The following is a 15,034-nucleotide window of genomic DNA, read 5'->3' as shown; positions in this document are numbered from 1 at the left end:
CTAACCTATGATTTTTATATTCTCCTTTCTAAAGTTATGTTTTTTAATAAATTAAAACTATAACATAATCTGTTTAATCAACTATTTTTCATATTCCTTTGATCTATTCATATCTTATAATATATGATATGGTGAAATAATATGCTAAAATAATAATACAATATGATATATTATGAAACGATACCGATCCTCCGACCTTCCAAACAAATTTGTAGAAGTATGTTAAACAAACAAAGACAAGAGAAAAAATAACAGAAGAAGATACAAACAAAAGAATATTAAATAATTCAAAATCAATCCTTCTTCTCTCTCTCTGTATGCTGCTTGCCTTTCCACAAAATTAATTTTTTTTTTGAAAATCTTTCTCTCTCTTCTCAATCTTCCCTCATTTGTCCCATCTCTTTTTTTTCTCCATTGCAAGAATTCTTGACCTTTTTTATATATTTTCAGCTGTCAACAGGAGCTTAAGAACACCCCAATACACTTTTTTTTTAAAATTTGTACATCTGGGGTTGCAGAAAGATTGCTTTTTTATTAATGGGGTGATTTTTCTTGTAAAGATAGGGTTTTTATTCATTGTTGGGTTATTTGGAGATGATGGGTGTTGGTATTTGTAGAAGGATGTAGCTGGACAATAATTTTCTTCAAATTTTGATTGATGATTTTTAGGCTTCATTTTTTTGAAAGTTGTGAACTATAAATTGATTTTGATCTTTAGGGGTGGTAATTGGATAGATGTATGAGTAGTTTTGATGGGGTTAATTGTTTCTTGGATTTTCTGGGATTTTTTGGCCAATCTAAGTGTGTGAAAATCTGAGAGAATTAATTACTTTGGCTGTTGAAATTGTTGTTGTTGGTGAAATTTCTGAAGTGGGGTTGTTGAAATCAGCATGGATCATGTTGTGGGTGGGAAGTTTAAGCTTGGAAGGAAGATTGGGAGTGGTTCTTTTGGTGAGCTTTATTTAGGTATGTCACTTGGTAGAATTGATTCTATGGTCAACCCCATTTCATTTGCTTTTGAATTTTGTGTTTTTAGAAGCTTTTTAGCTACTCTTTTGTGTTTCTTATGTTTTCTGCTTCTTGCTGCTTTATTGGTTCAGGTGTGAATATACAGAATGGAGAAGAAGTTGCCATTAAGCTGGTATTGTCTCTAGTTGCTCATTCTTACTCCCTCTGTTCCAATTTGTTTGTCTTAGTTTGTTTGACTGTGCATGGAGTTTTAAGAAAATAAAGAGACTTTTGAATCTTGTGGTCTTAAAGTAAAGATATGTATAATCTACCAAAATGTTCTTTACTCGTGTGGTTTTAAACATGTCACGGCGGATGTTGGAATTCAAGAGTTGCCAAATTAGGCATTCTTCTTGCAATAGACTAAAAAAGAAAGTAAGACAAACAAATTAAAATGGAGTGAATATTAATTTTTGCTGCTTAGTGTTTGGTTCATGCTGTTTAGTTGTTGCTACGCTATGTCTATGTAGTTATGGCAGTCTGAATAGAACACAATGGGTAGAGACTCTTAAGTCGGTGTAGAGATTAGAGTATGAAAGTTGGAGAACTGCTGAGACAAATTATTTATATTGGAATGCAATGAGTCGAAATATAAGGGAACAAATACAGATGATTCGTATTCATCCAAATGAAAAGATGATTCATATAGTTGACCCAGATTGAGTTGTAGTTGATTGATTGAATTATTGATATGCCATTTAGCTCCTCTTCTATTATTATTATTAGAGTTATAGCACTAAAATGGTAAGAAACAACTATTCTTCTGATTTTGCATTGCACTTACATATGGTAATTGTTTCGCTCTTCCTAAATCTTACGTATTGATTGCTTTCCTATTTAGTAGAACTGTTCATCTTATCTTATTACTGCAACTATCAGGAATCTGTCAAGACGAAGCACCCTCAACTTCATTACGAGTCAAAAATATATATGCTTCTCCAAGGAGGAAGTAAGTCTCTCTTCATGTCCTTTTCAATTTTTCATATCCTCGGCTTTCTATCAATGATGCAATTGTGTTGATTTCTCTGGAATACAATCAAAAGAAAAGGAGGGGAGTATTATATGCTATTTTTCAGAAGTTCAATTCACTGACCCCTTCTTCCCTAATTATGAGCATGAATGGGCCTTTTTATTTACGTATTTGGGTACTTTCTGTCCTCTTTTACATGACGTTATTCAGATTAGAAAATATTTGGTAGAATCAAAGTAGCAACCAATTAGTTCTATGTGTTTTGTCTAATCAATGAACTTTTGGGATAGGAATGTGATGAATAGAAAATTGACTCCTTATCTCTTCCATTAATTATGAAGCCGGGATTCCCAATCTCAAATGGTTTGGAGTTGAGGGCGAGTACAATGTGATGGTCATTGACCTTCTTGGACCAAGTTTGGAAGACCTCTTCAACTATTGCAATAGGAAGTTCACTTTGAAAACAGTTTTAATGCTTGCAGATCAACTAGTAAGTACATCTTTGTCATGCCACTCCTTTCAGAGATTAGCTTTTATATAACCGTTGATTATGAGTCTTGATGTAATAATCTTGCTGTATGTCATTTTCAGATTAATAGAGTTGAGTATATGCACTCACGAGGATTTCTTCACCGTGACATAAAGCCAGACAACTTTTTAATGGGCTTAGGTCGCAAAGCAAATCAGGTATTTATTCATGTCCTGTCAGAGTTTGAAAAAGCTTCTAATATATGTCATGTCAATATTCCTTCATGGCTTCACCTAAACCGGTATTGGTTCATATCTCTCTTTGCTAGTTCAGTTTTTAGTTCACATCTATTTCAAAAAAATAAAATTAGATCTATTTCTATTTCAAAAAAGTTCAGTTTTTAGTTCATCACTGAATGCCATATCAGTGCTGAAGTAAGAGCTTCAATGAAAAAGATATGTTGCATAATTTGGAAGTCCTTATATTGGAATAAAATTGATTCCAACTCTAATGACAGGTTTATGCCATCGACTTTGGGCTTGCCAAAAAGTATAGGGACCTACAGACTCACAAGCATATACCATACAGGTAATCACACTTCGTTACTTGACTGGTCCTTGCAGTTGTCCTGTTTGTCTTTCCGGATGCTAATTTCACAGCTTTATAAGGAAAAGGATGGTAGTTTTGATTCTCTTTCAGTGCTCCTAGCAAGTTTCCATTGTCGAGATAATTTTATGTTTGTTGCCTACTGTTTTTTTTCCTTTCTTGATATGTTCACTTTATATAGAGAGAGAGCATACTAGGATAGATAGGATCTGAATCTATTCGGGACAAGGTGGGAGTGGCCTCCGTGGTGGACAAGATGCAGGAGGCGAGGCTGAGATGGTTCGAGCATAGAGAGAAATTTAGTATCATTGCTAGTATTTCAGAAAATTTAGCCATGACTACTTTGATGGTATTACTCAAAATACATATAGTCACTAGAGTACTGAAATGAAGTTATCTCTGAAAATGGGATTTCACTAGATTTAGATTAGCAAAGTATGAAATTCAATCAATCTCCTACTGTATCCCATTAAGATTGTTGTAGCCAACTTTTTCTTGTTTCCAAGTCTTAGTTGAAAGGAAGAACCTACTGAAAGGTCTTTGCTATTGATGGCCTTGGCAACTATTGATTGTTGAATTGGCTGGCACTACTAGATTGTGTTATAAAATCTTCTATCGATCTAATTTTGGTTTTTCACTTTGTTTCTTTTCCTCAATTATGCATTCGTATCTGGAATGCCTCTGATGTGTTTTTTTTTTTCCAATATTCTTCCAGAGAAAACAAGAATCTGACCGGCACAGCTCGTTATGCCAGTGTCAACACACACCTTGGAGTTGGTAGGTGTATATCATTTAGGTTGTCAAATAATCAGGGGACTACTGAAGCTTTAGAGTCATTTCTAACTCACAATTTGTTTTTTTTTCTTGGCCAGAGCAAAGCAGAAGAGATGATTTGGAATCTCTTGGCTATGTGCTTATGTATTTTCTTAGAGGAAGGTAATTTCACCTTTTCGTTTTGGCATCTTTCTGTGGCTTCCTGATTTAAATTGTAGAGTTGTTTGCTGACCTGGTGATACCTTCTTGGTTCAGCCTTCCATGGCAGGGACTGAAAGCTGGGACCAAAAAGCAGAAATATGATAAAATTAGTGAGAAGAAGATGTTAACTCCAATAGAGGTACTTGTTATGATCATCAAAGCATCTTAATTCTGTGACACCATCATCACCATTTTTGAATTATGAAAGTATCTGTCATGACACCCCTAGCCATCCTTATGTCATATTATCTTGTCAAGCTATGATGGAAATTCTTCACTTCAACCTGGTTTCTGTTGAAGTAGAGATCACTCAATGTATTGATCCTGGCTATCCTAATAATATCTTGAGCTGGTTTTGGATGATATGTGGCCTTAGTTTGGGCTGTTCAGCTGTTGATTGCATTTTCTGCTAGCGATATGAATCATCTGATGAGACAATTCACACATGATTATATTTTACTGTAACAGGTGTTATGCAAATCCTATCCTTCAGAATTTATATCATACTTCCAGTATTGTCGATCATTACGGTTTGAAGATAAACCTGACTATTCATATTTGAAGAGGTTGTTCAGAGATTTGTTTATTCGTGAAGGTAAATAATACTCTCTCTGTCCCAATTTATGTGGCAGGGACAATTTATGTGGCGGTATTTGACTGGGCACAAAGTTTAGAAAAGGAAAGGAAGTTTTAAAAAAAAATTGTGGTCTAATACAAGACAAAAACATTTTTTTGGCTGTAGTCCCTCTCATCAAGGATAAAATGGAAAATTCAAAGTTAAATTGTTTCTAAATAAAGAAGTATAACATTCTTTTGGGACAAACTAAAAAGGACAAAATGAGTACTCTGCTTTTCTTTTACATAGTTTTGGGTCCAAAAGTTGTCTAATTGTAACCACTCAATTCTTGTCCTTATAGATGTGTATTTTAGTCTCTTAATCTTAATCTTTGACATTACACAGGTTATCAATTTGACTATGTTTTTGATTGGACCATTTTGAAGTACCCTCAGATCGGTGCCAGTTCTAGAGGACGAGTTAGTTCTTTTCAAACATTCCTTTGGATTATTACTTTTCACTCTTCTTGGTTATTATGAACGATACTAGTGCATTTTCTTGCTTCCAGCTTCCTGGTGGAAGTACCGGGGCTAAATGCTGGGCCATCTGCTGAAAGACCAGGAAGGACATCAGGTATTATAGCTGAACAGAAGTAGTGGATATTCTCAAAAATTACACTCTTTACTTTTTGTAGTTGCATTAATTAATTAAAGATGAATCTCAATAGGTTGGTTAGTTCCTTTTGGTCTTTAGTTATTTCGTGAGTGAAGAGTCAAAAACACACCTAAAAGTATTCCGTTTTTTCGAGTTTCATACCTGAACTATCAGGTGTGCTCGCACAAGTTTCCTACCTGGACTACCACCAACCATTTATTAAAACACACCTCAACTATCAATTGCTCCGTTTTCCTCCCTAAACGGTGGTGATGTTTCAGGTAGGAAAAAGGAAAATCTGATAGTTGAGATGTGTTTTGATAAATAGTTGGTGATAGTTCAGGTAGGAAACTCGCACACCTGATAGTTCAAGTATGAAATTCGAAAAACCGGGATACGTTAGGTGTGTTTTTAACCTTTTAACTCTTATTTCATCAAGACAAGGTTCAGAAACTATATCCTATCCATGAGTTCTTGTTCTAGATTTTGCATATTGTATAACCTGGAACATGTGTTCCTTGCTTCATGAATTATAAGTTTTCTGCCCCTTGCTGGAACTTCTGATTTTCTGAGATGCTTCATGAATATTATATGTGAGCTTCTCATGCTAAAGTTGAACAATGTTACTGCTGCTTCTGCCAATTTATCTTAGATTGACACTTGACAAAAATGTTTTAATTCTGTAATCCAGTCGGACAAGATATTCGAGACAGGTTTTCTGGTGCTGTTGAAGCATTTTCTAGAAGGAATGCTTCTGGTACGGGAAAGCATGGGGAGTACTCCAGACACAAGACTTCAGAGGATATGACTTCATCTAAAGATGTGGTATTGATCATTCCCTATTTTCTAAGAAAGAAAAGGAACCCAAAAAGATCCCTTTCTTCAATTCCATTTCAGAGTTGGAGCTGTTTTAGTTGTCTTATATGTTCTTGCATAGTGTGGTAACTTGCCAATCTTTGTACTTTTTTTAGAAGTAGCAACCACTAACTACTAGCTAGCCATCTGTTTAGAACTTCTTCATTTATAGGTGTGTATTAACCCTGTCTTCTAAAATAGTAGTAGAATAACTATGCCTCAATCCTGAATGAAAATCGTCGTGGAAGAGAAACTAAATTTATTAACTCATTGTCATATATTAGTTGTCTCCGTGTGACCCATGTAAGTCACGGGTTCGAGTGGTGGAATCAGCCACTGATGCTTGCATCAAGGTAGGCGGGTAACTGCCTACATTACACACTCTTGGGGTGTAGCCCTTCTTCGGATCCAGCATAAACATGGGATGTTTCTTTCACCGCGCTGCCTTTCTTTGAAATAGATGTATATATATTTTTCCTTTATGGCATGAGCCTCCCGATTACTGGGATTTAGCCAGGGTGGAGCTACAGGTATTGAAGGGGGTTCAATTGAATCCTCCTCATCGAAAATCATAATGTGTTCTTGTTTATATATATGAACCATTGAATCCCCCTCAACATAAGGGAAGCTTCTTGTGTAGTAGCATAGGTGGCAAAAAATTGCATTGTTTTAGGTCGTAGGTCTGAATTTCAGGTGTTGTGTTTTTGCATACTTTTAGTCCCCTATCTGTTTTTCCTAGTTCCGTCTTTGCATTTTGCTGGCTGGATTTTATGCTTTGCCTAAGTAGTACGATCAATAAATCTTCTTGTATGTTGCAGCAAGCTGATTCAGAAAGAGGCCGTACCTCAAGAAACGGAAGCTCTTCAAAAAGGGCTGCCATTTCTAGCAGCAGACCGAGCTCTTCTGGTGATCCCACCATCACTGATAGTCGGTCGAGCAGACTAGTGTCAAGCAATGGGCGTGTGTCTACCACACAAAGAATTCATCCAGGTATGGAACCAAAACCATCACCTTTCTCACGTAAGGGGACACGGGATGACCCTCTTCGGAGCTTCGAGTTCCTTTCAATCCGAAAGTAGAAAAAAGCATGTCACTTGTATAAAGAGAGAATTTCCTGTTTGTTTTGGAACATTGCAATCCTTTTAAGTGTTGTATATTGAAAATGTTTCTATGTGACAACTAAAGCTTATCCCAACTTCCAATTGTTCCTTGTTTTGGTTTTGATTTTAGAGCTTGAGTTCTGGCCATTTGTAAAAGCCTTTTGACTCATCCAAAGAATTGATGAGTAAAAAGTGCTAGAGTTTCATACATGTACACTCAGATGGTATGTATTATGTAATAAATATTATTATTGTACCAATGAATGTATCTTTTTTACTCAGTAGTAGGATGAACCTTTTATCGAACAGTGATGTTTGGACCAGTTTGCAAATATCTCAAATATTTCACCGAATACTTGTTATCTTTCATCAGCATACATGTATTAGGTAATCTTGTACACGTCCAACAAGGCTTAGACCATCTTGCATTTTCGGTTCTACCCTTTTCCCGAACAGAAAGTGTATGGACCAGTTCTTTGTAAAGGAGTGGCGGAGCTATGATTTTCACTGAAAGAGTTCTAAGCACACAAAAAAGTTAAAAGGGGTTTGGATGAACTCCCTCGGCCCTACTTAGTTTTGGCCCTGCCTGTTATCCATCAATTCTCAAACGTGCTGGCTTAATCCTTTGTTGCAGTCAAGGGAGCACAATACTACAAAATAAAATCTGCAAACATTTGTTATACATCTATTGATTTGGTGTAAATATTGAATGAGTAATTTTTGTGTAGAGAAGTAGGCAATTTTAATAATAAGCGCCGTCTCCAAACATATGATAATTAGTTGACTATTACCATTACAATAGGTTGACACAACCAATTTCAACAAGACAAGGTTAAAACAAACATCTATCTACCAAAAGTTCTGTAGCTTAGGTAATAGTTACACTGAATATTCTCACACAATGATCAGCTCCACAGGAGGCAAGCTGCACGGTCTCAGAATCTTCGCTCTTCTGAGGATTTCTCCAAGATAGTCGTTGAACAGTAGAGACGTGGCATAGAAATGGATCAAACTTAACAGCAGGAGAAGCATTTTGGACTGATAAATGCCCATCTCCTCTGCTATTCAGATTCCATAGTTCAATCAAGCCATTTTCCATTCCCACTGCAAGAAGCCCGCGATTGCTATGACTATCGAGACCTAACCAAGACAGGGCAGTGACACTAATTTTGAAAGGTGGAAGTGTTAACAGTAGCTTCACCGAGGTTTCAGTTTCCACAGCCCATATTTTGACAGTCTTGTCCCTTGAACCAGTAGCAAATTCATGACCAAATGGGTTCCAAGAACATGACCATATTATTCTTTTATGTGCTTCTTGCTTAGCTACGAGCTGGTAATTGATCTCATCAGTTCCTGTATAACACAAAGACGAGTTTCAGCACATGGCAAAATAAAAACTTGAACAAAAAGTTTTATCACAAGCTAAATACTCTCCTAGCTTTCAAAACTTCTCTACAGATTTTCAGATAAAGGCAAAGCTGATAAGTATCAAACCTTTATGATTAATTTGAAAAACAGAGAAGTGGCGATCTCTTGAAACAGCCAAAAGATACTGGTTATCATGAGAGAACTCCATTTGGGTCACTGTTAAACTATGAGACTGCAAACGACCAACGGATTTCCAAGAACCAACTTGCCAAAGCCATATTTCAGCAACCGGTGCTGATTGAGCCTGCAGGATTGTATATCACTGGCATAATTAGTATTCACAATTAATTAAGAAAATAAAATACCCAATGTAATCACACAAAGTGTTGTCTAGGGAGGGTAGAGTGTACGCAGACCTTACCCTTACCTTGAAGGTAGAGAGGCTGTTTCGGATAGATACAATTAATTAAGAAATTAAAGACTATTTTCAAAACAAAAGAATATCATTAGAAGTTGAAAGGAGTATCTAGAAGAATATTGTGAATTCCGTCAAGTGTCGCTATAGTTCACAAAGGTCTCTAACAACGTAAAGAAGTTTCCTGAGGTAATGCGCATCACCAGTAACTTAAACAAAATGAGCAGATTGACATTTGATTTCTCATAGGAGTACGAACGCCGCAGGATCAAACCCAGCTACTCCTCAACTAGCCCCCACACCAATAAAACAGAGGCTTATCATGGTCAAGATATTGAAGAAAACTAACACCATATATAGATTGGAGTAGCATTCTTTCAACTTTTAAATCGAAGCATATTAAGACCAGAAACTAAAAACCAACTTTATCAGGGCACTTACAAAAGTATAACCAAGTTGATGCTATAACAAGAGACTCAATCAAAGTTTATGGCAAGGAAAAACCATGTGTCAACATGTTACCCAAAAAGAAGGGAAAAGAAACAAGGGAAAGGATGTTAAACCTTGCAGGATGAAGCTACAAGCTTTCCATCATGATCACAACATAGAGAAAAAAGCTCATTCCCATGACCATAAAGTTTGTGTGATTCGGGCCATAGAGTATGCCATGCCAATTGCTCTTCAATAGGTGGCTCTGTCAAGACAACTGGAACTGCTTCAGGAACAGTTTCTAGAGTATCAAAACCTTCCGTATTGCTTCTGTCTGTTGGTGTCGATGCTGCTGCAAATGATAGATTTAGGTGTATCAGATATTTAAAAATATAAGGGTCTTCGAAGGAGCCATTCAGGATAATCTCTATTTGTATCAGAACACTGTGCATGAGATATCACAGCTCTTTAAGCAAAGTTGAAAAAGACTCATTAACACATCAAATTAAGCCTAATTCAGTATGTGGTTAACAGAAGGTCCTTACAGTTAATTTTGACAGGTCAACAACTCAGTTATATATCACCTTGTAACATCAAAGTGATGATGGAAAAATAAATGAATATCTTTTATGTTAATATGCAAAAATGATATCACACAGTAGACTAGAAAACTCACCCTGAACATAAATAGGTTTCTGCGATAGACCTAGAGCAGACATATTTGCGCCTAATATCTGCACATCAGCTTGAATGTCAGCAGAAAAACTAGAGTTGTCTGATGTAACATGGCTCAACGTTTTCAGAAAGGATAGAGGAGATTCAAAAACTCTTGCAACTTTCTCGTCTGCCCCGCCAACAAAACGATGATTTCCTTTTCCTTTGATTACTGTGACACAATTTATGTCATGACCATGAACTTGAGGGCGAGCAATTTCATGCCAGGATTCTTCATTCTCTACGCTTGTATTGTTGAGCCAAGGAGCAAATACTCTAGTAGTCTGCCAAAAACTAAAGATTGAGCCCAGAAGATCGATAATTTATTCATTAGAAGAGAGTATGAAATAGGGAAATAAAATTCATGGGTACTTGACCAGGTATGCAGCAGAAGAGAAAGCAAGAGATAAAATGCATGGATACTTGACCATTATGAACCCCAGTTCAAGACTAAGCATGTTTAATATTTCCAAAAGCTGGAAAAAATTGCAAGTTCAAAAAGAAAATCAGTAACTTGACAAAGCAGTAATATTGCCTACTAGAGCTCCTTCCAAAATCTTTACTTCATTGACTCGTATAATTTAAACACAACAGAGAAGGAAAAAGAAACAACTTGTGGAAAAGGATAACCAAAACCAATTAACAGGTTCAGAGAACTTGTTCACCGTAATTGTTTGCTGATTAGAAATCAACCTACAGCTTAAGGACATATATTGAGTTTCCACAGCGATGAAGTCATGGTAGTGCGTAGCAGTGAGCCTACAGCACAATCAGCATATTGGATAATTTTCAAATTTTAAGCGTAGTCCATCGCTCAAAGTTCATCAGGTAAACCAAAACAATGTCTGATCTAGCTATAGAAGATGTTACAGGCAAAACAAAATGCATGGGGTCCCAAACAGCTTACAGTGAAACTAAAATCCCATCTGACAATTCTCATGAGCGCACTAACACAAAGAAGTGATACATATCCTTCATCTTAAAGTATCCACAGTACACCTTTGTTAGTAATGGTTAAGAACACCATCCTTGGAATGATCAGTAATCCCTAAATATTAATGATGGCCTACTTAGGAAGTGGACAACATGTTTTGTGCAATAAGAAATGGACTAGTCTTTCCCTTGCTGATTTATTTGTATTTCTCCTAATTGCAGCAGCGACAAAACCAATTGGACTAATATCACCTCTCACGATTTTGCATCCTAGCAAATGCATTTAAGATTAGCTTTTCTACAACTTTGACACTTTGTCGCATGGAGGAAATTAGAACAAATATATTAGAGATGCTAAGGATACTTGGGAAATGAGTTAATAATCTATACCGAGATAAAGTAGCTGCAAATATTATTTCGGTGAGTGAACCAGAATGGTTGACACATTCAGCAACAACAAGATGGAAAAAGTTGGGTTAGTTAAGAGATAGCAAGAAGTCAATTAAGAGGCTTAACATAACACCCATGACTGCCACAGCCGGGAGCCATAAGCCCCATAGGTGCATTATGTGTAGGATGATTTGTGAGGAATGCTAGGATTTCCAAGGGAACAATTTTTTTTTCTGTTGAGAATGTGGAAACTATTGCTTTTTTATCTTCACAAGGTCATTTCCCTCTTGGAATAACATTTACTTGGTCAATTTGTAACCATCAAAGACAACAATTCAAGAATGCAAGGTGTTGCTGAATGTGCTATTTCAGGCATCTAGAATACTTCAAGATCATTTTCCTTCAGAACAACATATATAAGGGATATGTTTGTTCTATTAACTTTGACAGCATTGTTTAAGGCGATAAGCCTCTTCCATGATGTTACCCTGACCAATCTGCAGTAACATTGAAAACTCTATTTACCTGATAAATGATAATATACTTGATTTAGTTTATGTACACATTCCACTTCATTGTAATATTCTACCTTGAAAAAAAAGCTCATTTTCTTTGTTATTTACTGGGTAACTAAAACAAAATTTCTTTGCTGTTAACAAGGTGTTCATTAGGTGGGAAAATAAACAATGTCACCATTCTGCTCACAAATAGCTTAAATCAACATATACCATTCCAAAAAATTGAATTTCTAAGTGCAATAAGATTACCTGATCATGACTGACAGACATCATATATTCCCCACATCTAGCCCAGGCGATGTCCGACACTGCAGCAAAGTGTCCGGATGGAACTTTTTGTGGCTTCCAATCATCATACTCAATACCAACATTTTTCCAGAGGTGAAAAGATCCACCATATCCATGAGCTAAAATAGAATCTGCATTTGGACTCCAGTGGCCACCATAAAATCCCAGAGCACAGTGACTTAATTCCCCAACCGTAACTACATTCATCCAGATACCAGTTGTCTTTTCAGGTTGCCAGATCAACATTGTCTTATCCATGGATGCAGATAAAATGCTTTGAGGCTGAAAACACTCAATTCCCTCAACAGAAGAAGTCGATGGCGGCTGCCATTCCACTGAGTATACCCAATCCTCATGCCCAATGAGGAGAGATTCCACAGAGATCTGATAAGAGGATGAGCCAGCTACAAGAACAGGACCTTTAATGTAAGAAGCCAAGCTCGTTTGTTGCTTCTTGTTACTAGCTGAAGAATCCTGTAAGGTCATCTTCCATATGCGAATGCCTTTGTCTTGAGATGAACTTACAAGTAGAAGACTAGTTTCACCATTCACATACACAGGCAATGAGAGATCTAAACTCCTAATCCAGTCTGTATGAGCCTTTAACTCACAAGCACGAAGAAACTGCGACATAAAAACAGAAACAAGGTTTATTATTAGCAAAGGAGACGGTAATGTAAGCAAATGCACAAGAAATATGAATTGCTGTTTCATACTTTTCCATTTCTCTCACCACAATATAGATGAATTTTGTTGTCCAATCCTCCCATGGCCAGAACCAGCTGCTTGCTATTCCCTGGGAGCTCTGCTAGTGAAAGAGCAACCATAGGTTTCTGACCAACAAACAGAGAATCCGAGCATGACAATTTGCAATCACCTACAAAAGACAGATCAAACATAGAGGTAATATTAGCACCAAAAACTACATAACAGTAAGATAAATCACTTGACGGGAGAATATACATACGGGTAAAGCAATTTGTGCATGAATTTTCAGATTCCATGGACCTTGACAGTTATCTCTCTCAATTCCAGTTCAGATTTTTATGACATAATGAAGAGTATGAAAGAAAAAAAGGAAAGAATATTTCATACAATTTCACCCATATATACCTAATTAAATCTGTACAGAGGACAGGAAATGCTGATCACTGATTACTTAGTTAACTCCCATCTAAAACTAAAAGAGTAATTACTGAATTACCTTCCACTTAAAAACTATAAGAGTAGAATACTTCCTGGCACCAAAATCTAATCTAGCTTAAATTCTTAAACAGTAATACATGTGTGGATTGAGGTTTAGTGGTTCCATCTTTGCCCGTAAAGGGAATTACAATGGATATATTGGACTGCTATACACAATACGTATTGCAGGAAAATGCAGATAATATTTCAGACTATTGACATGACCATCACGCGGATTGGCTAAATTACTGATTACAAGGATGAACCCAAAAACACTAAAATCACAGTAATTTCAGCTGTCAATGTGATTGCAGAAAGGCATCAAAATTTAAGAACAAAAAGGAGCAGAAACCTCCTACACAGTAGAATGGAAGCTAATCATGATGTAACAACTTTTTTCATTTAAAGGTTGATCATCATGTAACGACTAAAGCTAGACTGTGAAGCAATTAAGATATGTTCTTCTCACCTCCACGAGTAGATGGAAATACTACTTCCCATACATTCACAGTGCCATCAGAGGATGCAGATGCAAAAACAGCTTCTTGCTGAGACACCATGATCGCCGTGATGCAGGTAACACCTTTTTTGTGGGTTTGTGGCACTTGTAAGACATATCTCCACTATCAGCAAAAATATAATTAGTCAAGCAGGAGAACTGGCTGTAATTGAACATTAATCAAGTGTTGTTTCTTTAAATTCTCAAGCAAAGACTACAACTAAATGCCTTCTTTTACCCACTCAAGGAAGACAAAGGAAAATTCAGGACTCAGAGAAAAGAGATGCTAATAAATTGTGTTTTTAAGACAAGAAAATATGAAGGACTTAAAGGCAAATACATGTTTTTGATGAAATAGGTAAAGAGACAAATACATTTTTTTGATGAGAAAGGTAAAGAGGCAAATACATCTTTAAGGAGAATAATAAGAAAATCAAAAAACAAATTGTATCTATTTTAACTGTCCATTCTATAGTCTTGGTGATAAGTTTCAAGGATACTGAAAAAAAAAAAAAAAGTTTCAAGGATACTGGCTTACCATCTCAAACTATCTTTTCATCCCCTCCCCCTCTCTCTCAATCCAAGAAAATGAAACATTTTTTAGTGTATCATTCTTTCCTATTGGGGGTTGAGGGAATCAGTGTAGGGTAACAAGAGAATGTTGGAACAAGCAAATGACTACCTTTGCATCCACAAGAGAATACTCCCACAAAATTATTACACCTTCCGCATCTCCAGAAAGCAAAAAATGTTGTTCCAGCTGCTTAGCTGCAATACACAAAGCTTTACTTAATAACTGATAGAAGCTGCAGTGACAAACCTTCGGAACATTTGTTCATAGAAGTGAGGAAATAAAAACTTCTCTAGAAAAGGAAATAATTGGGTGCGTTCTCAAATTCAATAACACTACAACAACAATATTCCCAGTGAGATTTCACTAGTGGGGTCTGGGAAAGGTAGTGTGCATGCAAAACTTATCCTTACCTAATAAGGTAATATTCAATAATACACTTCAGAAATAAAAAGAGATAATTACAGCTTTTCTCTCACCAACAATAAGGAAAAAGAACGTTTTATAAATTGCTCATTGTTTGTACATTTA

General features: G+C 36.3%; 1 protein-coding gene and 1 pseudogene across 6 annotated transcripts in view; one reads left to right on the top strand and one right to left on the bottom strand.

The window, feature by feature from the left end:
* The first annotated feature begins 314 nt into the window (after window positions 1-314).
* Window positions 315-7,496, top strand: LOC125812876 (casein kinase 1-like protein 10; annotated as a pseudogene). The gene is made up of 14 exons (XR_007442026.1): window positions 315-966; window positions 1,101-1,141; window positions 1,888-1,957; window positions 2,320-2,468; window positions 2,570-2,665; window positions 2,965-3,035; window positions 3,769-3,830; window positions 3,926-3,989; window positions 4,083-4,167; window positions 4,497-4,623; window positions 4,990-5,063; window positions 5,153-5,217; window positions 5,930-6,063; window positions 6,912-7,496. The product of XR_007442026.1 is annotated as a casein kinase 1-like protein 10 (transcript).
* Window positions 7,497-7,938: 442 nt separating this feature from the next.
* Window positions 7,939-15,034, bottom strand: part of LOC125813036 (elongator complex protein 2) — a 105,006-nt gene continuing 97,910 nt past the window's right edge. For 2 of the 5 annotated variants that reach the window (XM_049492528.1, XM_049492526.1), the window contains exons 3-10: window positions 14,615-14,700; window positions 13,903-14,056; window positions 12,965-13,125; window positions 12,210-12,872; window positions 10,082-10,403; window positions 9,540-9,757; window positions 8,688-8,865; window positions 7,939-8,546 (exon numbers count right to left, since the gene is read on the bottom strand). In XM_049492528.1, coding sequence (XP_049348485.1) covers window positions 8,062-8,546; window positions 8,688-8,865; window positions 9,540-9,757; window positions 10,082-10,403; window positions 12,210-12,872; window positions 12,965-13,125; window positions 13,903-14,056; window positions 14,615-14,700 — 2,267 coding nt within the window. In that variant the 3' untranslated portion in view covers window positions 7,939-8,061. The remainder of the gene's footprint in view (window positions 8,547-8,687; window positions 8,866-9,539; window positions 9,758-10,081; window positions 10,404-12,209; window positions 12,873-12,964; window positions 13,126-13,902; window positions 14,057-14,614; window positions 14,701-15,034) is intronic. The other 3 variants (XM_049492531.1, XM_049492530.1, XM_049492527.1) reach the window with 2 other exon arrangements.

Source organism: Solanum verrucosum, unplaced genomic scaffold, assembly GCF_900185275.1.
Source record: "Solanum verrucosum unplaced genomic scaffold, falcon-dt-bn FXZP01000144.1, whole genome shotgun sequence".
NCBI classification, from domain to species: Eukaryota; Viridiplantae; Streptophyta; class Magnoliopsida; order Solanales; family Solanaceae; genus Solanum; species Solanum verrucosum.
This window is presented reverse-complemented; position numbering and strand designations above follow the sequence as displayed.